Below are 27,593 nucleotides of genomic sequence, written 5' to 3'. Positions count from 1 at the left end.
TCACCATCACAGGGAGAACCCTCACTGTCGACACTGCAAATTCCATCAAGCTCAGATGCACCATCACCATTATCATCACAGTGAAACACTCCTGACATCTCTGCTTCTCCCTTTCTCCTGCTGTTACCTCGACAGGCAAAACCACCACTAAACCTTTAACAGACAAAGACATGAACTGGGAGCAGTAGACTACTTAGGCCTACTCCACCATTCTGTAAGATTGTGGTAGATCTGATTGGAACTCATCTCCACATTCCCACCAGTAATATTTCAAGATTTACTATAAAAATATTCAAAGACTCTGCTTCCAAAGAGTTCCAAATTGTAGGACCCTCTGACTACAAAGCTTTCACCTCATCGATGTTGTAAATGGTTGAGTCCTTATTTTGAAGCAGCGATCCCCCAAGTTCCAGATCCTTCCACTCTGTCAAAACCCAAGATCTTGCTGAGTACTCCGAGAGAGTAGACTCTGGTTGTTTATATCATCTTCATTTAACACAATTTTTAATAAAATTATAATTGTTAATAAAAACAGAGGTTGCCTGCATCTATGAAGAGAATCGGGTTAATAAATGGGAGAGAAGCTGATTTTGATGGGTTGAAATTAGAACTTGAGGGAAAAAAACAGACAATAATATTGGCAAACAATGTGGAATAAAAATGGGAAATACTTAAAATGGTGCTTGACAGAGCGTAGGAAAGATGCATGCTGCTGAAGGGTAAGAATAAACTAAACACATGACACACCAGGAAGAATAAAGAGTTAAGGGAACAACTCAGGATAACGAAAGCAGATATTCAGTAAATAACAGAGAAGTCCATGATAAGAGAGAATAGGAGAGAAGGCAGGAAAAAAAGACAAAGGAATTATAACATTAAGCCATGAGAAATATATAAAAATATTCTACAGACACGTTGAGATGGGAGTAAGATCATTAGAGATAGAAAGGACAATATTACCAGTAACTACAGGCAGAAATTTAAATCTTTATTTTTCTTTGGTAATTACCAGGGAGATTGAACAGGTAGATGTGACATTGGGTGATGAGGTGAGGAAGGAGTAAAGTATTTCAAACTGAAAATAGGGATTTATTAAACTATTCAGGTTCAAAGTGGATTAAAATCTTCACCTGGGATGGATTGCATCCATTCATTTAAAAAGATAGCAGAGGTATTACCACATAGATTTAATAATTTGTTAGAAAAAGGCACCAAGCAAAAGGTCTGGCAGATATTTAATGTAATACCTGCATTTGAGAAAGGGGACAGAACAAGTCCAGGAAATTAAGGACCAGTGAGAACATCAGTCACAGAGTATGGAAACGCAACACAGATAATTGTGAGGTGGTACACTCTGGTAGGAAGAATAGAAAGGTCACTTATTACTTGCGAGATGGAGGTCCAGGTGAGTCGAGGGACAAAGGAATATCTGAGTACAAAGATGCCTCTCAATGAAGATCGTGTTGCAGATCAGCGAGGTCATGAAGGAAACAAACCAAGTGCGAGGGTTTACGAAAGGGATAAAGTTAGTGATATTGAACCTTGGTTATACTACATTTGGAATAAATGTGTATAGTTCTGGGTGCTATATTGTGAAAAGGATAAAAAGGTACAGGGTGCAGGGAAGACATGCAAGGATGGTACATAAAACTTATGGGTGTTCTCATCAGGAACGGGTGAATCAACTGGGTCTCTTTTCCCTCGAGAGGAAAGGCCGCTGAGGGATGACCTAATGAAAGGTTTTGATAGAGTGGATACAAGGGGATGTTTCCATTTATGGGGAAGAGCATAACCACAGGTCATCAACTACAGGGGAGTCACCAAGTAATCCAGCAGAATGAGAAGAAATCTCTTTAATCAAAGAGTGTCAAGGATGTGGAACTCACTAACTGTGGAGTGGCTGGAGGAAGTAGTATTAATTTAAGAGGAGGCTGGACAAGCATATGAAGAAGAGAATACTGATCAACTTGGATGAAAAGAGATGGGCAGTGGCTCAAGCAGAGCACAAACACTGGCATGGATTGGTTGGGCCAGCTAGTCTGTATCAGTGCTGAAGAGCCTATGTAATCCAGCTCCAACTGAAGCCTTCCATTCCAGGTTTCACTCTGGTTCTCTGCATCCTCTCCAAGGCCTTAAGGATGCAGCCTAGAATGTGGGCGATTAGCATTGCTGCCTCACAGCCCCAATGACTCGGGTTTGATCCTGATCTCTGGTGCTGTGTGGAATTTCCACATTCTCCCAGTGACTGTGTGCGTTTCCTTTGGATGCTCCAGTTTCCTCCCACATGCCAAAGGTGTGCAAGTTGGTAGATGTATTGGCTATTGTAAATAGCAAGTCACCCCAGTATGGGTGAGTGATAAGAGAATTGGGGTGGGGTGGGAGTAGAATAGGATTAATGTAAATGGGTCCTCGATGGTCACTGCAGATGCAGTCGGCCACAGGGCCTGTTTCTGTGGTGTGTGACTATGACTCAATTACAAATGCACTTCAGCTGAACCTGTACATAAATGTTACGTAGTAGTTCCTGTATTTCTTCTTTTATGTGGTTAATTATCCCATTTGATTGTTAACTGATTTATCAACTGTATGTTTTCAACTCAACCACCCCTACCTGATTATATTTAAGGTTTTTCTAGAACATAAATTTCTCATCCTTGAACTGTTTAGGAAAAATTTCTGTTGAACATTTCAGTAGCAACTTCTATTTTGTGCAATGAACATTTTGCCATATAAAGGCAAAGACGTTGCACTGAAAGGATATAAATGCATTAGTAGTTCAGATAAGATTTACTAGACTGATGCATGTGATGAAAGAAGGTTGGACTGGATATGGCTCGTTGAAGGTTGGCTAGATATATCCACTGGAGTTTAGAAGAGCAGTGACCCGATTGAAACACCCAAGACCCTGACAGGATGGATGTGGAGACGATGTTTCCTCATGGAGATTCTAGAACTAGGGATCATTATTTAAAAATAAGGGGTTGCCCATTTAATACAGAGATCTTGACACTTGAACCGACCTCTTGTACATTAAAGATGATCTCACAATCCACCTCATCGTGATCCTTGCACCTTATTGTCTGCCTGCACTTTCTCTGTAACTGTAACATGATATTCTGCATTCTGTTATTGCTTTTCCCTTATACTACCTCAAAGCCAGATAAAACAGATATCTTTATTAGTCACATGTATTTCACTGTGCGTTTTGATGTACATCTTTTGCGTAGAGTGTTCTGGGGGCAGCCCGCAAGTGTCGCCATGCTTCCGGCGCCAACATAGCATGCCCATGACTTCCTAACCCATACGCCTGGAATGTGGGAGGAAACTAGAGCACCCGGAGGAAACCCCCACAGACACGGTGAGAACATACAAACTCCTTACAGAGTGGCCGGAATTGAACCCAGGTCACCAGTGCTGAAAAGCGTTACACTAACTGCTACACTACCGTGCCTGCCGTTTTGAAATGATCCATTATGGATGGCTTGCAAAACTAAGTTTTTCCACTGTAGTGTGGTGCATGCGATGAGGTGAATTTTTTTTCAAGAAATCGTGAGTGTTTGGAACTCTTCCTCAAGGGGCATTAAAAGTTGAGTATGAATATTTTTAAGAGGGAGATATATTCTTGATAAAGGAGTGAAAGAATACCATAGGAAGGCAGGAAAAGGGAGTTGAGGTTACAGTCAGAGTAGCCATGATATTATTGAAAGGAATAACAAGCTTGAGGAGGTGGGTGGCCTGCTCCTGTGCATGGTGCTTTGTTTTACTGACTTTGAGAGAGGAATAAAACTGTTCAGGACACCAGTAGGTCTTCTGAATGGTGCATAATGTGCACGGTCTTGCATGGACAAGGGAAAGGCAATGAAGCTGGTTCAATGTGGGGATTTGCAAAGGAATTTGAACTCACTGAAGATTTTTTTGATGCTGATAGACTAGAAACTCTGCAGTAGCTTGTCTCCGTGTTTATAAATGACAAAAAAAAAAATTCTTGGCTGTAAAAAGCCATTCATAAAGGCTAATGGAAAAATAGTAAAGCTATTATTAAAATTATAATTTTAATATTGTTATAAATAATAATAAGTTATTGACCGTCAGCTCAAGGAGTAGATATTGAGGGAATTACACTCTAGTTGCACAGAGCCTCAATCAGACTCCATTAGGTGCAGCCTGTTCATTTCTGGGCACTACACCATGCCTTGGAGTGGGTACAACACAGAATCACTTGAAGTAACACTGGGACTTGAACTGATAAAATACAAGGACCAGTTGTATACATCAGCTTAAATACCACTGGGTTTTGAAGATTTGAGAGAGCTTCAAGATATTAAAAATATTCATTGGACTAAATTCAGACAATCGATTCTCCCTGGTGGGAGAATTCAGAACTAGAGGTACATCCTTGGAGCCTGCTCATATTGCACTGAAATCAGGAGAGGTTATCACATTGTGACAATCTGGAATTTCATCCCCAAAATAAGGCTGTAGGTGCAGGATCAAATAACAATGTCAAGATTGAGACTGATAAAACTTATATTAGGTAAAAGTATTGAGAGAAATGCAGCAAAGCAGGATAAAAGGAGCTAAGAAACAGATCACTCACAAGTGGACTCAAAGGATGAGTCATCTCAGACCTGTTCTTACACTTTACTCTCCGGTAGGGGAGGGTGACTGATAGCAATATGCCAACAATCCTCTGACCTTCCATACCTGGGGATTCCTTCCACTTTGAGTCTGTCCTGCTCCCCTTTACACATTTGCACAATGCAAGATTATTCTCCTGCAGAGGCGCAAAGAAATCTGTACCTAAATTATGACAAAAAACTTCAGGTGTAAGGGATGCTTTCCTACCAGTGCTGAAATGGTCATAAATTATGAGTGGGATTGCCAGCATGGAGGAGGATGGAAAGTCTTCAGGGGGAAAGGTACAGGTGGAATCAGTGAGCAAGAACATAGCAAATGGAATATAATGTGGAAAAATGTGAGGTCATCCACTTCGGAGCACAAAACAGGATAGCAGAGTAATTTAAGATGGTGTGAGACAGGGTAATGTTGACATTCAGAGCGACCTAGGCGTGCTTGTGCATACACCATTGAAATTCAAGATGCAGGTGGAGCGAGTGATTAGGAAGGTATTAAATCTTTATTATGAGAGGATCTGAATTCAGGAGTTAAGGAAGCCTGTATTGGGCCTTGGCTGGGATCACACCTAGAGTACTGTGTGCAGTTTTGATCTTCTTACCTAAAAAAAAATGTACCTACCATAGAGCAGTGAAGATTCATTAGGCTGGTTCCAGAGGTGTCAGGTTTGTTGCATGAGAGTTGGAGAAGAGTAGGCCAATCTTCTCTAAAGTACAGGAGTTAGTGATCTCGTGGAACTGAAAAAATTCTTACAGAGCTTGATTCAGGGAAGATTAGGAAATGGTAGGTGTTTCGGACTGAGTTGAATGGAGGTTTCTTCCACTTGGAGGTTGGTGAATCTTTGGAATTCTTTACTCCAGCGGGCTCTGTCATTGAGTTCATTCAAAGCAGAGATCAATAGTTTTCTGAATGTTAAGGGAATCAAGGGACATGGGGATAGCGCAGGAAAATAGCACTGTGAGGGCTCAGTCCATCCACTGCAATATCTCGTGAAGCTGTTCATAACGTAAAAGAGGGAAGACATTTAATTTTGGCTTTAAAGGTGAGATACAGGATGCGGGATGTGGCACTGGATTACAAGAAGTATGTGCAAATCAGTCCAATTTCCAACTGTCAGCAAGGCCTCAATGACCATTGTGATGGTGTTTGAGGATAGGCCCCGAGGGACAACGGCAAAGGCTCAGATGCTGGTCGCTCAGCCTTTGAACCATGAAATGATAACCAAATACAGGCTGTCCCTGGGTAATGAACGGGTTCCGTTTTTACGGTTAAGTCCATTTTGTCCATAAGTCAGAAAATACACAAAAATCACCCAATATGGTAACCATATCTACACAGTATTGTAATGAATAGCATTGAAAGCATATAAAAAAGATAAGAATGAATTGCTAAAACTGGAGATGGGAAACTAGTTCTGCCGTTCATAGGAATGAGCACACGTATGTACGTCAGACTTTTGAATTTAATAATGTTACGGGAGCTCATTTGTACGTACAGGTATCCATAGGTTGAGCACTCATAACCCGGGGGCAGTCTGTACCAATAAAGAAAAAGCATGCTTAGGGCGACCAGTGGTGAAGTTTAACTATGGTACCAATTAATGCTGAAAACCACATTGCCTTTTTAATGCTGTAGCAAAGTGCATGTTGAGTGTGCTATAATATGAAACATTGCTGATTGTATGTACGAGCAAAATATAAACAGCATCCAATGGTTCATTGGACTCAGATAGGGCACAATTAGGCAGTGGTGGATGCAACACAATAAATTAGTCATGTGGAAGACAGGTGGATTAACACCGAGGTATTCTACAGCAGCTGCCCTTTCATTCAACCAAATTAAAACTGTGTTGCACTTAATGCTTTTATAGGAGGGGATGGAAGTACAAACATATAACGTAAACTTTTACTCAAAGAAAACCATTGCTGCTTGGTACTGTTTCAAGGACACTTGTTTTCCTGTCACACCTTTGATTAAAATATTGTTGGTCAGCTTAAAAGACAGACATCCAAAATGGCTCAACATAATTTATTTATGTTAAAATGTACAGAGGTCTTTGAAAGTACTTGCTAGAAAGAAAAAATGATATTACATACAAGGGAGATGAAGAGGGAGTGTGGCCAGTGCTGGCGTCTGAATGCACAAGCCATGTTGTTCCCTCCTCTTAGCTTACAGTCACCATGTACAAGTACAAAGGCTACAAAAAAGAAAGCAATATAAACAGACATGAATATTCAGCTTTTTACATGCGGCTTGGAGGCTGGAGGAGGTCTATACACACACACTATAAGTCTGGAGAATTTATTTTCTTAAAATAGCTTCAATATTCTACAACAAAGATAGAAAAACTCTAGAGATGGAATGAAATGTGAGTTCTTTAAAAGGCATCTGAGAATCACTAACAGTGAGCTTCAGTTAAGATTACCCAAGTTTAGCTGCTAAAAATACCTCTTAACAGAATTGAAAAATGACAAGTACCAATATTATGTAGGATAAATTCATTTTTAATATAGAAAAACATTTTCTATAATAATCCTAAAGTCAAAATGAGCCAGTTTAGCTTTCAAAAAAGGAAGCTGCCTGATCCAACAAAACCAAGAACACCAGAAACAATGAAAAGGGGAAAAGAAAAATCTTCTTTGTCTATCTTTAATATATCTGGTGCTCTGGGCTAAAACTGGTTTGTTTTTTTTTCTTTTCTTTTTTAAAAACATCTTCCCTTCTCCCTCCCACCCCACCCCAAATCAACAGTATTCCAACAAACACACTTGAAGGCCAGCCCAGAAGTGTGGAGTGGTTTTAATGGACGTAATTCCAACAATGGGACACACTATGAATAAAAATAAGCCATCAAGTGACATTAGGTCACAGGACATACATGTGGCTTGTGCCAAAGATGCATGTTTTTAAAACTCTTGCCCACCACTGTGGGAAGATTTCACATCACATTCTTTTTTTTAAGCATGAGATTACTTTGACGGTGGGCAGAGAGAACGGTGCGATTGGTGAACGGACTGCGTGCTGTGGACCTGCAAAATGCACTGATGACGTACATCTTTGGGCTGGGGTGGATTGCCAGCTGCAATCCAGCAACACTTCCTATTCCCCCCCTCCCCCCCCCTCCAGTATCCTATCACTTGATCCAACATGGGTTACCTGGTGGTAGGCATCAGAACAGAGAGCCTGTTGCTTGGCCAACCTTGCGATATCCTGACTGTAAATCTCTCCGACAGTTCAGTACCATTTATTACCGCTCACCTCTTCCCCTTCTCACATTCAACATGTCCTCAGCTAGATGATGATCTTCCTTTCAGTGCCCACAGCTCTGGGATTTGGGATGGCAGGGCTTATTTTCTTAATGTGCCCTCCCTCACACTATCATGCCGATGTTTACGCGCCTCTTAATTCCACTCTTACAACCCATCCCCTTTGACTCCACTGGGAAGAAGCCCAAGGAGTCCTGAACTCATTACCGGGGACCATTAACTGTGTCAAGTGGTAGCAAGCAAGAGACAAGACACTCCTCTCCTTCATTAAGTGACTCCTGAGCTAATCTTGCCACTTAGTGAGCTAATCGAAACTTGATTTGGAAGCAATTAAACTGCATGTGATTATGGGGGAGTGGGGCAGATGAGGGGGAGGGGAAAAAATTAACTTAGTTGCAAACATAGCAGTCTTTTGCATCTGATAAATACTCTTAAAAGGGAACCAAATATACACAGTCTGACAAATCTGAATTAGGCTTCTCATGATTGAGAAATTTATTTAAGAAAAATAAAGTGGAAATTAAATGTTTTAAGCCTCAAATGTTTCAGGACCCTGGGCTGTCCTTCGAAAGTGCCAGAACAAATACTGTCAATTCTCATAAAAAAATAAAGGCGTACGAGTGAAATGGCTTGCAGTGACACAAGAAGCAATGTTTAAAACATAGTTATAACATACGTGAAAATGCTCTTGGGCCTGTTGCATGCTGCGCTAGAGTCAAACTCAATACCAACGGGGAAAAGGGTGCCCTCAGCATTAAGGTCCGAAGTCCACAAGCGCACAAGCGATCCGGTTTCACCTACTGGCACGGGATACAGTGAGATCAATAAATTACAGCCACACCTGCAACAATATCACCAAGGCAGAGTATGAGATAAGTGCCTCCTGCCCTGTGCCAAGTCAATGAATGGGGACATGGACAGTCCTCACTCTGGGCTCACATATCTATGGACTCTATAAAAATGTGGACTGCACACACAAACTGAAAGATTAAAAAAATTAAAAATATAAAAAGCAGATAGTTTTTCATTTCTACAATTCATTAAGTAAGGCTTCTTTTAATTAAAAGATTTCTTGTGCATGGTTCCTTAAACCATTTTTTTTTCTCTTATTGAATTCTGTTGCAGAATTTCTTTTTTTCTTCCTTTTTTTTCTCTCTCGGGGCTGGGAAATTAAGGCCAAGGTGCTCCGAACATGGCCCTAAGCAGTTCATGAAATTCCTATGTCTACAGCAACCGGTCTATTCGAAATTTCCATTATTTCTGCTGTCATCAGTAATAAACAGTGGCTCTTCATGGTGCCTACAGGATCTTCCCTCATCTTCTCATGTACGGGCTATTTAGTGATTGCTTGGACATGCCAGTGTTCATATAACTGTGGTGAGAGGGACCTGTGTACATCACGTTGCCATGGGAATTAGACTGCATGTGCTGCTGGCCATACGGCTGGCTTCCCATCATGCCCATTTGCATCTGCATGGGATACTGGGCTGTTTGGTTCATGTAGGCCGCGTTACCGTGGTAACTGCTGTTCATCATTGGCTGGCTCATCCGGTAGCTACCCATGGGGTTCAGTGGGTTCATATTCATGGAGTTGACATTGTAGGCGGGGGCGGGCATCAGGTTGACGCCCATGTTCATCCCCCGCTGCACCGTGATGGCCCGCTGTGCCAGCGCGGGGGTGTTGCGGCCGTAGATCTGCTGCTGGTGAGTGGCGGTGGCGGCCGGCAGGGGCGCCGACTTGGACCGGTTGGAGATGTGACCTTTGGCCGGCATCTGGCCCTGCAGCCTCTGAGTGTGAGGGATCCCGATGTTGGAAGCCGGCATGTTGCACTGCAGGAGGGGCGAGGTCAGGTTCATGGAGGGGGTGGTGAGGTTGGGAGGAGGCGTCATGGTGGCTTGTGCTTGGGGCGTCCCTGCAAGTGCGTGGGGCGTGGGGGCGAGCTGAGCCAGGCCTGTGTTCGATAGAGACACGCTGGTTGCATAGGAGGTCACAGCAGCAGAGTGGCTGTAAGGCATCGCATGATGGTCCATTATGGTGTTGGTGAGCTGCTGGAGCCGGGCAAGGCTGAAGTTGGCCGACGGCTGGGGGTAGCCGCTGGCCCCGAAGTCTCCCTGGCCCATCCTGTCATACAGGCTCATGGTGGTGGCGTTGGAGGACTCGGGGATCTCCATCAGGGTCATGGGGGCCGTCGTGAAGCTGTTGCTCATGCTGCATTGGGACAGCGGCTGCTGCTGCTGCTGGGGCGGCTGCTGCTGGGGTGGCTGGGGCGGTGGCTGGGGCTGGGGGGGTGGCTGCTGGGGCTGCTGGGGTGGCGGCTGGGGCTGGTTGTTGCTCGGGGGCCTCTCGATGGCGCAGCTCTGCGGCGACTTCATGTTGCAGTTGGCCGGGGGCGCCACGCTGCTCTGCTGCATCATGCTGCAGCTGCTGTTCATGCTGGTCATCTGCTGGGTCACCACGCAGCTGTTTTGCGTCAAGCTGCTGGAGGAAGACAGACCGCTGTACGAGCAGCTTGTCTGAGAGGTGTTATTCCCGCATATACTGCCTCCCATGGTGGAGTCGTAGCTGCTGGGGTTCTCATAATTTTCTGTTGTACTCTCAATGCTGCCCAGGTCACTGAATCCACTGTCAACCACCTGCTGTGAATGGTCAGACACAGAAGGCACATCCATCATCGGGCTGGTCTCCATGTTCTGCATAGAAGGAGCAGAAAGAGAGCCCTGCTCAGGACTTATCTGCGTGTAGCTGCTCTCCAGAGTCGGCATGCTTGGGCTGCTGACTGAGCGGACCGACTGGCTGGGGTGGGACTGGACTGAAGAGATGGGGCTGTTGTGCCCCGACTGTTGACAGTCCTCCACCATGGTAATCTGCGGGCTTTCTTCAGCTTGGTTGTAACTCTGCAGGTTCTGGCAGGCTTCCAGGGTCTCGGCACAGTCCTGGTAAGCGCCGTCCTGCTCGCCGTTCGTCTCCTGTGTCAACGACTGAACAGCCTGCACTGTTTCGAGATCGAGTTCACTGTGCGATATGTCCTCCTCCTCCTCCTCCTCTTCCTCCTCGTCCTCCTCCTCTTCCTCCTCCTCTTTGAACTCTGGGATTAATGTCTCTTTATTGTCTTGATCATCGACACGATCTTCATCTGAAGGTGGCACAAGCTCAGAGTCCAGTGACGTGTCATTTGCTTGCTCTTCTTCAGAATCTGCATCCATCACATTTTCACACTCAATATTTTTATCTAGTGAGCTTGTCTCTAAAAAACGTTCTTGGATTGGAGATTCTTCTTTCATGTTCACTTTTACACTTTCCTCTACTTTCTTGTCTTCAGGGTCCAAATGTCCTTCATCTTCATCGTCGGCATCATGGTCATCATTCTGGTTGAGCTCTTCCTCCTCCTCCTCTTCCTGCTCATGTTCCTCGTCAGTGTGCCCCTCCTGCTCCACAGATTCAGATTTCTCCTCATTCTCGTGGTCAGCCTCCCGTTCCTCGACTTTAGGTGCCGGACTGTGGGAATCGTGAGGCATCCTCTGCACGTCGCATGGCACTTCTTCCTCCAGCTCTTCCTCATCCTCTTCTCCCTCTTCATCCTCTTTCTTGTAAGCCACGGGCAGATCCGCAACTTTCGGTTCCACGGCCGAATTCCGCCTCTCCTCACTACGGTTTGGACGGCCTTGCTTCAGAACAGCACTGGTCGATGGGGTACTTGCGTTCTCCACTGCCGCATTTGATCGGGCAAGCTTAAATCCTGGCTTACGGCCTGGCTTTTTCTTCCATTTGATTGTCCCCCGCTTCACACCTTTTGGCCACCCTCTCTTGCGCTTCAACACCACGGGTGGGGATTTGGGTACGGAAGGCTCTTTGACTTTATCTTTCCTCACAGAGGCAAAGGATTCAAGCGCATTCTCTCCTGAAAAATAAAGGAAACATGAGTCAGAATTCAGATTTAGGGAAGGGAGCCAGGCTGAAATACAAGTGAAGTTGTAAATGATCTAAACTGAGATAATCTTCATGGAATGTTAATGGCCTCCCTCTGCACTTCAATAGACCAGCTATGCGTACTGATTTCTCAGGTAATGAATGATGCCAATCACTTCCACCGTGTGGCAATGAACATGAGATTGCTCTTGATAACATGGAAAATGCTGGAAATACTCAGGAGATTAGGCAGTATCCAGGCCATGCCATCTTCTTGCAGCTGCTATTGAGCAGCAGGCATAGAAGCCTGAAGTCCCACTCTTGAGGTAGTGATTAAGGATATGCCGGTTGGTTCAAGAACAGCCATTTCCTTTCATCCATTCGATTCCTGAACTAACCGGCATAACCCTAATCACTACCTCAGTACAGCAACACTATGACCACTTTGCACTACAGTGGACTTTGTTTTTTCTGTTCTAATTGTGTTCTTTCTAGTAAAAATTAAGTATAATTTAGGTTTATGTTTTTCTTATGAATGCTGCTTACCTGATGCTATGTGCCTGTGATGCTGCTGCAAGTAAATTTCTCATTGCACCAGTGTATACCTGTACACGTGCAGGTGACAATAAACTCAATTTTGACTTTGACTCCACTTTGAACATGTGTGTAATGAGAAGCGGAGCTAATACTTCAGGTCAAAGCTAATGATTCGAGACCTTTGGTGATATTACCTTTGAAGCAACATTAAACTACTGTTCCATTGATTAATTTGGATAGCCACATAGTCAGGAACTCATTGTACATTTGCACCAAAACGCCCAATTTATCTTTTGTAGTTAGCCAAGATGAGGGGAAAATTGGAAGGGAAAAGGTGACTTAGAAGGCTCCAAGCTTCCAAGCACCAGACATAAATGGCCTGGATTCAAATATCAGTCAACACTGAAGGGGTGTTAGATTCCTTTCCTTGGAAGATACTAGTGAAACCTAAGCTTTTAGGATAGGATGGAAGCTGTGCTTTGTTTTCCTCTAGTGTAGGCCCATAATCACTAGATTAAACTACCATTGGATTTTGACTTTTAGTTCAGTAGTTGGTCCATTATAATTACCTCCCATTCCAATAGCAGCTCGCAAATCTAGAGAAACAAGTGGCGTTCAAATTTCCCTTCTATTTTCAAGTGCATAAGGATTAGTCATAGGAATAAAGTCACAAAAATCTCGAGGTTATGCATATAACTTCAGAATTTACAGATGGCATTAAACTACCATGTCCAAAGAGGTTATTACAAATCTCATACCGCCAGTACAGTGTGAACTTCTACAGCACACAATTCTAAATTATCCCTGAGGAATGTGATCTCACAGCTGGCATGACCTTGACTTTCTTTTAAATGACAATCAGTGCGATGTTTCTTACTCCGTCTCAATTCCATGCTGGCGAATCATAGTGAAGTGAAGGGTGCCAACACACTGTCTCCTGCTTATTTCAGTTTTGGTAATCGTAAAAGAGCAAAGAATGCTCAGCATTGTGCTCTTGTTATGATCTGTACTATATATTTACATCCCCAAGGATCACAATGGTCTATTTACCTAACAACCTCCATCAATAACCCAGGACCACATCAGCGATTGTTTATTTCCATTGCACATGTTCTGAGCTTACAGGGTGCCACCATGTATACTTTACAGTCAGGTGGTCAATGATGTGCACAGTAAGGCTTGTACTACAAGCAACCCTGGATACGAATTACAATGTGTATTGGTAATTTTTTGTGCACTGAGAAACTTTCCTGCTGCTTCATGCCTGATGAATTTTCAAAGGAGCACTACACTGTCTCTGAAACGATGACAAGTGTGGGAGCAGCATTCCTGAGGAACCTTGCAACCTAAGTTAATGATTTCACACGAGTCTGACCTTCTCGCAGACCTTTCAGAAATCTGCATGGCTCTCTTTTGATTAACCACTTTTTTTTTGCCCACATATCAAATAACTTCCTCTTTCCAACTCCCCTTCCTTACCCAATCTCTATATTCCTTGATTTCCTTCTTGTCCAAAAAGACATCTATCTCAGCTTTGAATAAACTAATCCAGACTATTAACTTAATCTTGCTCCTAATATCTTTTTTACCTCCAATATTTCAAAATTTCTCTTTTATTTGTATTATCAACCAGGGCTGATGAGCTACCTTTTCCTTTCCAAGTAACATGCCTAGTTAGGCCCAAATGTGGTCATCCCAGAATGCCTTCCATTCATTCCTGTGTTATTGGTTTACCTCGCAGTCAGCTTTTCCAATCTACCCGTTTTGGGTCCTTCTTGAGATCAACTCTTCCTCATTTCAGGATTTTTCATTTTAGATATATTTGGTCTCTTTCCACAATAATTTAAGAGAGAATTCAACTGTTGTCACTGAAATGATAATATAGCGGTCAAATACCTTGAACTTCATTGGCATCACCATCTTCTTCTGTGGCCTTTCTCTTGGAGGAAGTGCGTTTTCGGATTCCACCACCTGGTTCCAAACTCCTGAAGATGCGACCACCCCGATGCTCCTTGTCATTTCTCTCATCCTCTTCCAATTCGAAGGTTGGCTCCAGGTGTGGCATCGGCCGCTCTGTGTCAGAATCGTCAAATGGTTCATCCAGCACCTCGGTCGTCTCAGAGATGGTCTCTGTAACAACGCTGCTGTTGTGTTGTTTGCGCTTTCGCCCACGTTTCTTCCGGTGAATTACCACTCGCTAGGGAGAGAGTTCAATAGGTGACGTTAATTCAGTCATGATTAAAAATCATCACTATATACTGGAAGTACTGTGCGATTGCAAGACAGATATGTGAGGCGAGATGGACCCTGATCTCACGATCTACCTTGTTGTGACCTTGCACCTTATTGCACTGCACTTTCTCTGTAGCTGTGCCACTTTACTCTGTACTGTTATTGTTTTTATTTGTACTACCTCAATGCACTCTGTACTAACTCAATGTAACTGCACTGTGTAATGAATTGACCTGTACGATCGGTATGCAAGACAGGTTTTTCACTGTACCTCAGTACAAGTGACAATAATATACCAATACCAAAATATAACTGAATTTTTAAGTATTTGTAAACCAAATCTTAGCCCAGAAAACGCTGGAAACACTCAGCAGGTCAGGCAGCATCTGTGGGAAGAGAAAAGCGGTTAATGCTTACTGTTGGGAGACACAAGAAAGACTGCAGATGCTGGAAATCTGGAGCAACATACAAAAAGTGTTGGAGGAACTCAGCAGGTCAGGCAGCATCCACAGAGGGAAACGAACAGTCGACTGACTCGGTCTTGATGAAGGGTGCCGGCCTGAAACATCAGCTGTTCATTTCCCTCCATAGATGCTGCCTGATCTGCCGAGTTCCTCCAGCACTTTTTGTGAGTTGCTAATGTTTACTGTTGATGACTATTCTGAAGAAAGTTCAACTTAAAGCACTAACACTCTCTCTCTCTAACATATGTTTTCTGATGTTGGTATTTCGAGCAATTTCTTATTTCTAGCATCTGTAATGTTTTGTTTCCCAATTACACAAGAACATGAAAACAAATGAAGACAAGATGTAGCATCGGGCGTAAGCCATCCAGCCGTTTGAGCCTGCTATGCCATGCTTCAAGATTATGGCTGTTCTTCTACCTCAGTGCCACCTTCCAGCACTATCCCCACATCCCTTGGTTCCCTCTCGAATGAACTCAACAAATGAGCTTCTACAGTCCTCTGGGGTAGAGAATTTCAAATCCTACGAGTGAAGAAATTCTCATCTAAATGGCCAGCCTCCTAGTCAGAGACTCTGGCCCGTCATTGTAGAGCCCTTGGCCAGGAACAACATATTCCCTGCATCCAATCTGTCGAGCTCTGTAAGAATTTTGGAAGTTTGAAGTGACTCTCAGATAATACTCTGCCTTTCTATTTTGTGCACAAAGTGAATGACTCCACATTATTCCATATTATATTCCATCTGCAATGTTCTCACCGACACTCTCCATGTCCATATCCCCTTGAAGCCTCTTTACATCCTCCTCCAGACTCATAAACCCACCTCATTTAGTATTACCAGAAAAGCTGGAATATGACATTTGGTTTCCTCAGCCAAACCGTTAATACATAATGTGAATAGCTGTGGCCTATTAACTGCAGTATCTCACTAGTCACAGACCGCCAACCTGAGGAGGATTTGTTTATTCACACTCTTTGCTTTCTGTCCAACAACTAATTCTCAATCATTGTAAATACATTATCCTCAATACCATGTCCTAATCTTGTTGACCAACCTCCTGTGTGGCCTCTAAAAATCCAAATCCAACACATCTGCTGGTTCTCCTTCACCTATTCTATTCCTCAAAGAATTCCAGAAAATTAGTCAAAGATAGGTTTCCTTTCATAAGTTCATGCTGATACATTTATTACTTTGTACCATTTTACACCAGTTTGTGTTACTCTGTAGGTGCTACAGATGAACCCTTACCCATTTCTCTCAACTCTTCACCTTACTATGGAACTGCTGGTTACATGCATTCTAAAAGCACAAACTCTGTGGATTTCCCATTCTTTGCTGTATTGAGGCTGGATAGTGAAATAGCCTGCATAAATCATCTCAAAACTGCAACTGAAACTCAGCGGTATCTTTGGTATTAATACTGTACGGCTGTTCTTCAAACATTCAGGAATGGTGCTGGACTTGAGCCAAAGAGAAAAGAGCCAAGGCAGTGTGGTCTCATTAGCCTCAATCATTCTATCCAGATTGCTTTTCTTAATGCCATCTGGTACTGGGGCACTGTCCTCTTTGATACCATTCATCTCCTCAATTTCAATCTCCTTGAGTCACCTTTCGGTTTTCACATTCCCGAAATAACCCTCAAGTTTGCTGAGGTCTGCTTCGTTGTTAGCTACTCCCATTCTTTCTAGGAAGCGTTTATGGACCTCCTCTTTCAGTGCCCATGCTGCTTAAAACCAGCAGAATCAGAATGATTTCAGGTTGTGACAGAGGGCGAGTGGAGTGAGGTGTTAGCTGGTATTGAAACACTGAGAACAAAGGGTTAAACTTCCTTTCAAGCAATAAACTCACTCAGCACCAAAATGTGGTAGACACTGCCACCTACTGTAACTCAGAAACATGCAAAAGCTTTTGGTCGATTTTTGATTCAGTAGCCTTGGATTAAGATCAGGTTGCAAAGCAGATCCTGTGTGATGTTACAAGCTAGGTAAGCTGGTGATTCTTTGATGTTTCACATTCTTATATTTCCGGAGGTCCCAAGTGTCAACAGTGTGGATGTGAAGAGGATGTTTCCTGTTGCGAGGGAAATCTAGAACTATGGGGTCACTATTTCAAAATAAGGGATCACCTACTTACATTGAACAGTATGGCACAGGAACAAGTCCCTCAGCCCAAGAGGTCTGTGCCAAACATGATGCCAAATTAATCTATCCCTTCTGCCTGCACATGATCCATTCCCTGCATATTCATTTGTCCATCTAAAAGCCCTAAATTTCACCATCATTTCTGCTTCCATTACCATCCCTGGCAGCGCGTTTCAGGCACCTACCACCTTCTGTGTGAAAAAAATTGCCTCGCATATCGCCTTTAAATTTTATCCCTCTCATCTTAAAGCTATGCCCTCTGTAATTCAACATTTCTACCCTGGGAGTGCCAGTCACCCAGGTTCAAATCCGGCCGCTGTCTGTAAGGAGTTTGTACGTTCTCCCCGTGTCTGCGTGGATTTCCTCCGGGTGCTCCGGTTTCCTCCCACATTCCAAAGACGTACGGGTTAGGAAGTCGTGGGCATGCTATGTTGGTGCCGGATGCATGGCGACACTTGCGGGCTGCCCCCAGAACACTCTATGCAGAAGATGCATTTCACTGTGTGTTTCGGTGTACACGTGACTAAGATAAGATATCTTTATTAGTCACATGTACATCGAAACACACAGTGAAATATATCTTTTGCGTAGAGTGTTCTGGGGGGCAGCCCGCAAGTGTCACCATGCTTCCGGCGCCAACATAGAATGCCCACGACTTCCTAACCCGTACGTCTTTGGAATGTGGGAGGAAACCGGAGCACCCGGAGGTAAGCCATGCAGACACGGGGAGAACGTACAAACTCTTACAGACAGCGGCCGGAATTGAACCCGGGTCGCTGGCACTGTAAAGTGTTATGCTAACTGCTACACTACCATGACTAATAAAGATACCTTTAAAACGATAAGACAAAACTTCTTTCTCAGAGGGCTGGAAGTCTTTGGAACTTTCTTGTTCGAAGGCCAATGGATGTAGAATCTTTGATTTTTTTTAAGGCAGAGCGAGACAGATTCTTGACAAGCAACGAGGTTTAAAGGTTACCAGGAATGGCAGTAATCTGGAGGTTGGGTTACAATCAGATCAGCCATGATGTAATTGGATGGTGAAGCAGCACTGAGGGGCTGAGTAGCATCTTCCTGCTCCTAATTCCTATGTTCTGATAAATTCAGAAATTATGACTGGATAATGTGGAGGATTTGCTCTTTTCTTCCTTATCACAGAATGTTTACAATTTGGAAGGGGGCCATTTAGCTCACTGAGCCTGTAACATTTCTATGCAAGAGCAATCCAACTAGTTTTACGTCCCTTCCCTCTCTGCACAGCTCTGAAAATTATTTCTGTTCAGATCCTTATCCAGGTCCATTTGGAACAGAATAATTAAATCTGCCTCACTACTCACCCTGGCAAAGTAGTCCAGAACCAAACCACTCACTGTATAAAAGAGATTTTCCTTATTCTTATCACGGGAAACCAGTTGTAAATTAACCCATTAACCTGCCTTAATTCCATTGGGCATCAGTGACGTACAGTTCACCATCAAGCAAGGCTAATATTAAATATGTTGAAAAATCAAGAGGGGCATAGATAAGGTGGGTGGTTACAGTCTTTTCCCCAGGGTAGGGGAGTCTGAAATTAGAGGGCATAATTAAAAGTGAGAGGGGAAAGATTTAAAGTGGACCTGAGGGACAACTTTTTCCACACAGAGGGTGGTGGGTATGTGGAACAAGTTGCCAAGGGAAGTGGCAGAGGCAGGTACTATTACAATGTTTAAAATATATTTGGACAGGAAAGGTTCATAGGGATACAAGCAAAACACAGGCAAATGGGACTTGCTCAGGAAGGCGACTTGGTCAGCACAGACAAGTTGGGCCAAAGGGCCTGTTTCCAAGCTGTTTAACTCTATGAACATCTCCAGGTGTGAGACTACATTGTGAATGGATGGGAGAATCACTGTAAAGCAGTAAACTTAAGAAAGAAAAAGTAATGGGTGGCTCTAATGTCTGTAATCCCTACCCAGTGATGGTTTGCAGCTGCTTCAGCATTTCCATGTTCTCTATAGAAGCAATGGAGCCACTGCATCAGGGGTACATTGCAAAACAATAAATATTAAAATATCCTGTCATTCACTTTGCTTTAGAATGTTATTTTTCTTCTAGCCTCATGATGCAAGAAATTTTATGAAGATGTTAAACCATAGACATCAGTATGGCTGTTAAATATTGCCCTTCATGAGACCATTTGGATTGGTATTTATTTATTATGGCATCATCTCTTTGCGAATTATTTGCTGCATTTAATGTGCAAAGATTGTAAACAGGTTTCACTTTTCGTGAAGACAAAGGCTCACTACCAGTGATGCGTCTCCCCCAATTCCTGACGTATTCATCGTGGGAAGGAATAATAGAAAACTCAAGGAGATGAAAGGCTGATTGAACCTCATCCCTGTCATACTGTAACCCTCCCATGAGAGCACCCTGAGGCATGTTTCTGGCTTTCCATGTAGCAGTTATTTCTAAACAGTTATCATTCTTTTTAAGTGAAGCAGCTTTGCGTTACAATTGTTTGAAAACTATTTGTTGCCACAGTAAATTTGGGACCTCGTCAGATTCTGCAGCATCTAAGACAATTGCAGTGTATTTCACAAGTTAACTGCATTCTATCCTTTTGGTTAGAGTCCTTCATTGTGATCAAGGGGGCAAGACTATAAACTGCAGCAGTTTTTCCTAAATAGAATTACCAGATGCATAATTCTTTCTCAAACAGCAAAATATAAAGAGAATTGACCAAAACAGCTGGGCTACCAAAGTACCAAATGACCAAATGAAAAACTGGCATTTCTGTTAATAATCTGTGCTTGGAACAGGAGAAAGGATGTGAAATAAGAATATTGCTTGGGTTTAAGGGGAGTTGGCCGAGTTTAAGCATTAATCCTGCAGAATACTCTCGCTTACCTTTTTGTACAGTAAGATAATCAAAACCTTTCTGACATATTGAACTCAAAATGGAGGGAGAGAAGAAAGCCAAGTGTAATGCCTGTCCACTGGCTGCATTCCACGTAGAGGGACAGAATACTTACAGCCTAACCTGGCTTGCATTTTCCAAAATTCTGCTTTAATTTACAAATTACATGCCAGATTTGGATAGCACTGGCAATACTGGAGTTAACAGTCTATTTCTAATTGGCCTGAACAAAGAGTCAACCACACTGGTGGGTCTGGAGTCAGACTGAGCAAGGATGGTAGACTTCCTTCCCTGAGAGGCATGAGTGAAACCAGATAGATTTTTACAATAATCCAGTAGATTATTGACTACAGTGACTGAAACTGGCTTTTTAAAAAAATAATTGTGGATTCATTTAAAACTTTAATTTAATTTCTTCAGCTGCTATGGAGGGATTTGAATTCATGTCACGAGATTCATGGTCCACAGCTCAGACTGCTGAGATGAGGGGTATTGTCCAATGAGTAAACTGGACCTGTACTTTTTAAGAAGAGAGATTATATTGAATCATACAATTCTTTTATGGGGTCGATGCAGGGATATTGTTTTCCCTGGATGGGGTGTTTAGAACCGGGGCGGGGCGGGGTGGGGGGAGGGGGCGGTGCGGGTGGGGTCAGTCTCTCAAAATGAGGGGTCTGTCATTCGGGACTGAGAAGACATTGAAGGGTGGTGAATCTTGGAATTCACTATCCAAGAGGACTCTCAAGGCTCAGTCATTGTGTATATTAACACAGGAATCAATAGGCTTTTAGGTAATAAAGGGTGAAGGGATAAGGGAATAATACAGGAATATGACTGAGGTAAAAATATCAGTCATGATCTTACCAAATGGCCCTCTCCTGTTGCTGTTACTTCTGTTAAACTATAACCCATTCAATACTGAGCCTTTTTAAAGGTGGCAACAAAAGTCAACATTTGGAGTATGCCATTTGGTGAATTTTTAATGACAGGTAAGTAAAGCACTGAACCACGATACCAGCAGGAGGATATTTACTAATCTCTTGCGCGACTCAAAACTAATTCCTTTGTTTTACTCTTTCTCGCAGTCATCCATTTTCCTTTGCTTGAAGTATTTATCCAATTTTCCCTTAAAAAAATACAACCATCTACCTTGAACAATCAATGTAGTAAAGCATTCTAGACTCCAGCAATCAACAGTGTTTTTCCAACTTCACTCTCCAAGTGACAAGTATAACTTGATGATCTCTCAAGACTAGTGGATTTATTCCATCTATTTAATAGTTATTATTTTATGCAGTTACCAGCAAAACAACCGAAGTTTCATATTAATTCTCAGACACGTTTTGTGCTATTGGCCACAAAAAGTCCAAAATGGGATCCTTCAGACCTGGAAAACACAAAGCGACTTTCCACAACCTTACCTTCCTCTTCACACCCCGCAGTGCTGGTTTTGTGAGTACAGGTGGAGAACTTGGCCTCGCCTCATCACCTTCTTCATCCTCACCGTCTTCCTCCTCATCCTCACTGCTTTCACTGAAATGCTTCCTCTTGTTCTCACCATTAGGCACGAGGCCTTCCGCAGAGATGTCTTGCCGGGTTTTGCAGTTTGATGCACACGATACCATTTGCCTGCCATTCTGGACTGGTGCATAACCATTGGGTTCCTTTTTATCCCACAACTCGCTTGTGTTTTCAGTCTGTTGCAAATAAATCACATTTAAGGAATGAACAGTGAATTAACTATCGCATCTGGGTTCCCTTTTAAAGAACACTTTATGTAAGAGTGCAAGGATAACAGTTCTACCTGTGACTGGCTTCCAATGTCAGACACCATCTTGGGAGTGAAAGGATGAAATATCGGGTGCCTGTTGTGTAACTGGGTGAAAGGGAAAGACAGAAGCAGGTCTCCAGTGACTCACTTGTTCTGTTCCTCTGCTTCATAAGGGCATAACCTACCTACAGCAAGATCTCAGCACACTAACAATTACCGAAGTTGATGGAAGGATAAAATTCCCATCTTATCTTTTCAAAGCCAGTCAAATGGAGCCCAAGTAGATGTGGTAGATACGACATACATAAGGAAAAGAGTCAGATGTTCTGCTACAGGAAATCAGATATACGCTAAGGTGCATGTGGTCACTTCTTTGAAGATATTGAATAAGTGTGTGCTGAACCACACACTTCATTTAATTTGTAGTACCCAGCCCTTCTGTCTGGGCAACATCATCAGCATATCTCTGATCAGGAGTTACAACACTTTAGTCTTAGCTTTCAGTATGAACAAACTGTAAAGCTTTCTGTTTGAAAATGCAATTCAGGAGAACAGAGGAAATGGTGCCAAACACAGTAAGGATCAAAACACAATTCTGTTTCACTCTTTCTTCGTCTCAAAACTATCAGAAGTAAAACCAAACTATATGGTGCCATGCAGATTGTCACAAAAAGAACAACTGAGATTGTGAACCCTTGGTGAATAGCCAATTTTGCCCAAGATTTGACAGGGACCAATCCTATTCACCGTGTTCACTGCCTTGGTAAGATCCACAAAAGCCCAGCACACTGGCAGATCTTACCAAAGCCCTGCAGATCTTACCAAAGCCCTGCACATCTCTTGGAGATGACGTAGGAAGAACATCATGTCTATCGTGCTCTGAAGTCACATTGTGCCAACATATTACACTGTCAGTCACTGATAGTGCCTCTGTAAACTCACTCTGGCAAAGACCCAGCAACTGACACTAAAAAATGAGACGTCCCAGCAATCTTCTTGATCACTCTTGTTTTTATGTAACACAATGATGTTTGCACGTCTCGTGGGAGAGAGCCATTTTTCCAACAAAAGTTTTGGTGGTTGTGGAGGCAAGGCACAGGTGAGATTTACTATGCTTAATAAGTTCAGCTGAAATTACATCCTTGCTACATGCTTTCTTGAATGCAAGCAAATCAATAGCCTTTCCAAGCCCAAGTATTAAAGGTTTAGTATCAAACTCATCCACGACAGATGCAGAAGCTGGGAGATAGCAGTCTCATGCAACTACAGGTCAGAGCATGCTCTAACCAGCAAACCATTTGCTTGTTTCTATCAGGAAGTACTTCACCATTTGCAGGTTTCGAGGTGACAACTTTGGTGACAGTAGGGCCAAGAGCTCTCTTTATGCCACAATACACAGCATTACATGTAGTTATAGGACATGTTGTTGTGTCTTTGCCTGAGACTGAGCTCCACAGCACTCTGCTTTAGACAATTAAGCAATGTGGCTGTCTTGGGTTAACTGTGACAGACAACATTTCTCTCAATGAAGCGCTCAATTGGAAAGGCAGCCAACAATTTTGGATGATTAACAAAATGGGTATGGAAGAATAACAAACTGCTCCCCCTCTGTCCCTTTTCTCTCTCCTCCTGATCTCATACACCCACCCTAGCCCCCATCACCCTGTTCCTTTCCCCTCCTCCACCCATCCCATATGCCCATCACCAACAGACTCCTTCCAGTAGGTCCCCTCCCCCCCATTGTTCCCAGGTGCCCTTCCCACCTCCCTGATTTAATTCCATGCTCCACCTTCCTTTCCAATCAGATTCCACCATCTGCAGCCCTTTGTTGCCTCCACCTATCACCTCCCAGCTTCTGTTGCTATTTCCAGTCTTCCCTCCTCCCTCTGCCTATCACCCCTCCTCACCTCGATCCACCATCACTCGCCAGCTCTTGCTCCACCCCTTCATACCATCTTCCCTCTATCTTTCAGTCCAGACGAAGGGTCTTGACCCAAAACGTCGACTATCCATTTCCCTCCATAGATGCTGTCTGACCCGCTGAGTTCCTCCAGCTTCTTGGTTGCTCCAGATTCCAGCATCTGCAAGTCTCTTCTACCTCCAATAACAAACTCATCCTCAGGACAAAAATCTGAGGGCTTTCTCTTACACCTCTCTCCTTCCCCCCCAGCTCTACTTTGAAAACTGTGAAGCTTCCACTCTCCCCCCACCAACCCCCCCCCCCCCCCCACAGTTCTGAGGAAGGGTCGATGACCAGAAATGTTGACAGGTTCCTCTTTTCACAGATGCAGCTTGACTGGCTGAGTTTTTTCAGCATTTCTGCTTCGGATGCTGATCTCTGAGCTACATTAGCATATGGCAGTGAAAGACAGAGGTGAGTAAGACTCAAATCAAGTACGGAATGAAAAGTAACAAGGAGGTAAGAAAAGAAGTGAAGCAGCAAGAAAAAGGGAAAAAAACCTACCTTTAAAAAAAAGTTGATACCTCTATCCACAATTTAATCATGCAAGAACAAGACTGAATAGATTAAATTTAAAATTCTGGGCCATTTTAACATTATTAGAGAGGTGTTTAAGCCATTAAGTTCCAGTCCAAGCTATTTGTGAGTAGTTTAGTATCAAAATGGAGTGAGAGTAGCATGGAGAACTCAAGTGATTGGAAGCTCAGGGTCACCCTTGCAGATTAAACAGAGAAGTTCTGCAAAACAGCCACCCAATCTGCATTTAGTTCTTTTTCCAGTGTTGAGATCACCATACCATCAGCATCAAATGCAAGATACTGAATTAGAAGAAGTGCAAGTGAAATGTTGCTTCAGCTGGAAGGGTTATTTGGGTGCTAGAATCGTGGAAAGGGGAAGTGTAAAGGGGCAGGTGTTATATCTCCTGTGGTTCCATGAAAAGGAGTGTATGTGTTGGTAGAGATGGACCGGTGAATCAGTCAGTAAATAGTCCCTTCAAAATGCTGAAAGGAAGGGAAGAGAAGATACGTCCAGTGGTGGCACCTTGTGGGGCAAGGAGATCAAAATTACAGATTCTTTGTTTTCTTGGTTTCAAATAGAATAGGCCATTGGTTGTAGAACAAAGGGAATTCTTGTTTCCTAGTGCTGTCTTGAAAAGTGTCAGTCAGTTAAATCCATTAAAATTTACTCAGCAATACAATTTATCTCTTGGGACAAGAGGATATATGATCCATCTTTTACAAATTACAAGTCTGAATAGTGATGCATTAACATTTGATTCCAATGCTACTAAGGACCATGTAAAATATTATTGTGTCTGCTGCCACCTGATGACAATGCAGTGCATTTACACATTCACAAGGGACAAGATCAACCCCCTTTATCTTCGAGTTTCAGAGGAAATTATTAGAGTATTATGGTTCTGTATTGGAACATACTACACTTAAGACAAGCACAGTAGCTGTGATTACTGGGACCAAACTGCTTGTATTGAAGTTTAGGATGATATCAAGTAAACCTATAGTCGGGTACAATATCTGACCATTTCATGTGCAATTATATAAATAAAAACAATTGTATCTTCCCTCTGTCCATTATGCTGATAATTTTATGTCAGGGAAAACTTGGCTCAGAGGGTATATTAGTGCCTGATGCATCAATGAGAAGAAGCATCAGAAAGTCCTTTTCCACTGTTTTGACAAGAACATCGACTTGTCCTTTGAACTGTTACCTTTAATGTCGGGGTCTCTTCTTCCTCTTCTTCATCTTCCTCTTCCTCTGACACTACGGTGTTTGAAAAGATTAAAGGTGTCCATCGTAAGCTCTCAGGATCAACTTCAATCTGACGTGGATTAGCTTTAAGCTTTGCCATGTGATCCTGGATCAGCTTTTCTCGACGAATGACCAGAAACCTTTCAACGATTTAAAAAGAGACACATCAAAGGATACTGTACAACAGAAGCGCAATGACATTTCAGAACCCACTGGAGGACCACAACAGTATGAGTGCAGGTCTGTAACTGTGCTTTTGGGTGTTGGCTGTTTAATCTACCAATTTTTTCTACAATTAGTAAAAAAAAATAAACTATTAGCTATTATTTACTTCTACTTCTGACAACAAAGACTGAAGGAGGATCCGACTGAGGTTTATAAATTATGAGGGGCATAGACTGGATAGATAGCAGGAAACCTTTCTGAATAGCAGGGGTATCTAAAATTAGAGGGGATAGGTTTAGGGTAAAGGGTAAGAGCTTAGAGGTTTAGAAGGGATCGGAGGAAGAACTTTTTCAGCCAAAATATGGTAGGAATATGGAAAACACTGTCAGAGTGGGTGGTGGAACTAGACTGGAGCACTTGAAATCACAATCACGGAAACATGACTGAAGGAAGGGCAAGACTGGCAGCTTAACATTCTGGGGTTTCAGATGAGACAGAGGGGAATGCAAAAGGTGAGGGGGAACTGCTGCACTGATTTGGGAGAACATAATGACAGGGGATATCCTGAGGGGTCGTCCGGTAAGACGGTATGGGTAGAACACAGGAATAAGACCAGGGCAATCACTTTGCTGGGGTTATACTATAGACCTCCCAATAGTCAGCAGGAATTGGAGGAACAGATGTGTAAGCAGATTGTCGAAAAGTGTAAAAGCGATAGGGTTATGGTAGTGGGGGCTTTTAATTTTCCCAATACTGACTGGGATTGTCTTAGTGTAAAAGGCTTAGATGGGGTGGAATTTGCTAAGTGCGGCTTAGAAAGTTTGTTGAGGCAATATGTAGGGAGTCCTAATAGACAGGGCAGTACTCAACTTTATCTTAGGGAATGAAACTGGGCAGGTGATGGAAGTGTCGGTGCGGAACACTTTGGGAACAGTGACCATCATTCTGCAAGTAATGGAAAGGGATAAGGTTGGTCCTCAAATTAAGGTCTGGAATTGGGAAGGCTGATTCCAAAAGCATAAGAGAGAACCTGGTGAAAGTAGATTGGGGGCAGATGCTTGTGAGTAAAATGACAGATGGCAAGTGGGGGTCAGTTAAAAAGGTAGTACGAGTTCAGGGCCAGCATGTTCTGCTGAGGGTGAAAGGCAAAGATAGCAAGATTAGAGAAGCTTGACTGACAAAATATATTGAAGGTTTTATTGGAGGGAAAAAAGGGAATGAATAGCAGGAATATAATGTGCAGTAGACAACTTAAAAAAGGAATTGGGGAGCAAGAAGGGGCCGTGAAATATCCTAGGCAAGTATGATTAAGGAGAATCTTAAGATATTCTATAAGTATATCAGAAGCAAGAGAGTAGCCAGGGAAAGAGTGGGTCCCCTAAAGGACCAAAAGGATAATCTTAGTCTGTAGCCAGGGGATGTGGGTGAGGTCCTAAGTGAATACATCATTATTCATCAAGTAGAAAGACATGGAAGATAGTGAGTTCAGGGAAAGGTACGTGGATAATCTGGAGCAGGTCAGTATCAAGAAGCAGGAGAGCGAGAAGTCATGGGACTCAAGAGGGTTGATGAATCTCCAGGGCCAGGTGAGATCTATCCTAGGTTGCTTTTGGACGCAAGGGAAGAAATTGCTGGGGCCCTGACAGAGATTTCTGCATCTTTGTTAGCCACAGGTGACCTGCCAGAAGACCGGAAGATAGCTAATTTGATTTTATTTAAGGAGGGCAGTAGATGGGCTTAAAATCAGCACGGACGTGATAGTCTAAAGGGCCCATTTCTGTGCTCTACTCTATGACTTGATGAATCGCCAAGCCATAGAAGGCTGTGGTCCAAGTGCTGGTAAAT

The 27,593-nt window shown here is 43.0% G+C and overlaps 1 protein-coding gene across 3 annotated transcripts in view; it reads right to left on the bottom strand.

The window, feature by feature from the left end:
* Window positions 1-7,379: 7,379 nt before the first annotated feature.
* LOC127584217 (histone acetyltransferase KAT6B-like) overlaps window positions 7,380-27,593 on the bottom strand; it is a 131,982-nt gene continuing 111,768 nt past the window's right edge. For all 3 annotated transcript variants that reach the window (XM_052040838.1, XM_052040837.1, XM_052040839.1), the window contains 4 exons: window positions 25,543-25,723; window positions 21,504-21,779; window positions 14,242-14,542; window positions 7,380-11,800 (listed from right to left, as the gene is read on the bottom strand). In XM_052040838.1, coding sequence (XP_051896798.1) covers window positions 9,216-11,800; window positions 14,242-14,542; window positions 21,504-21,779; window positions 25,543-25,723 — 3,343 coding nt within the window. In that variant the 3' untranslated portion in view covers window positions 7,380-9,215. The remainder of the gene's footprint in view (window positions 11,801-14,241; window positions 14,543-21,503; window positions 21,780-25,542; window positions 25,724-27,593) is intronic.

Source organism: Pristis pectinata, chromosome 29, assembly GCF_009764475.1.
Source record: "Pristis pectinata isolate sPriPec2 chromosome 29, sPriPec2.1.pri, whole genome shotgun sequence".
NCBI classification, from domain to species: Eukaryota; Metazoa; Chordata; class Chondrichthyes; order Rhinopristiformes; family Pristidae; genus Pristis; species Pristis pectinata.
This window is presented reverse-complemented; position numbering and strand designations above follow the sequence as displayed.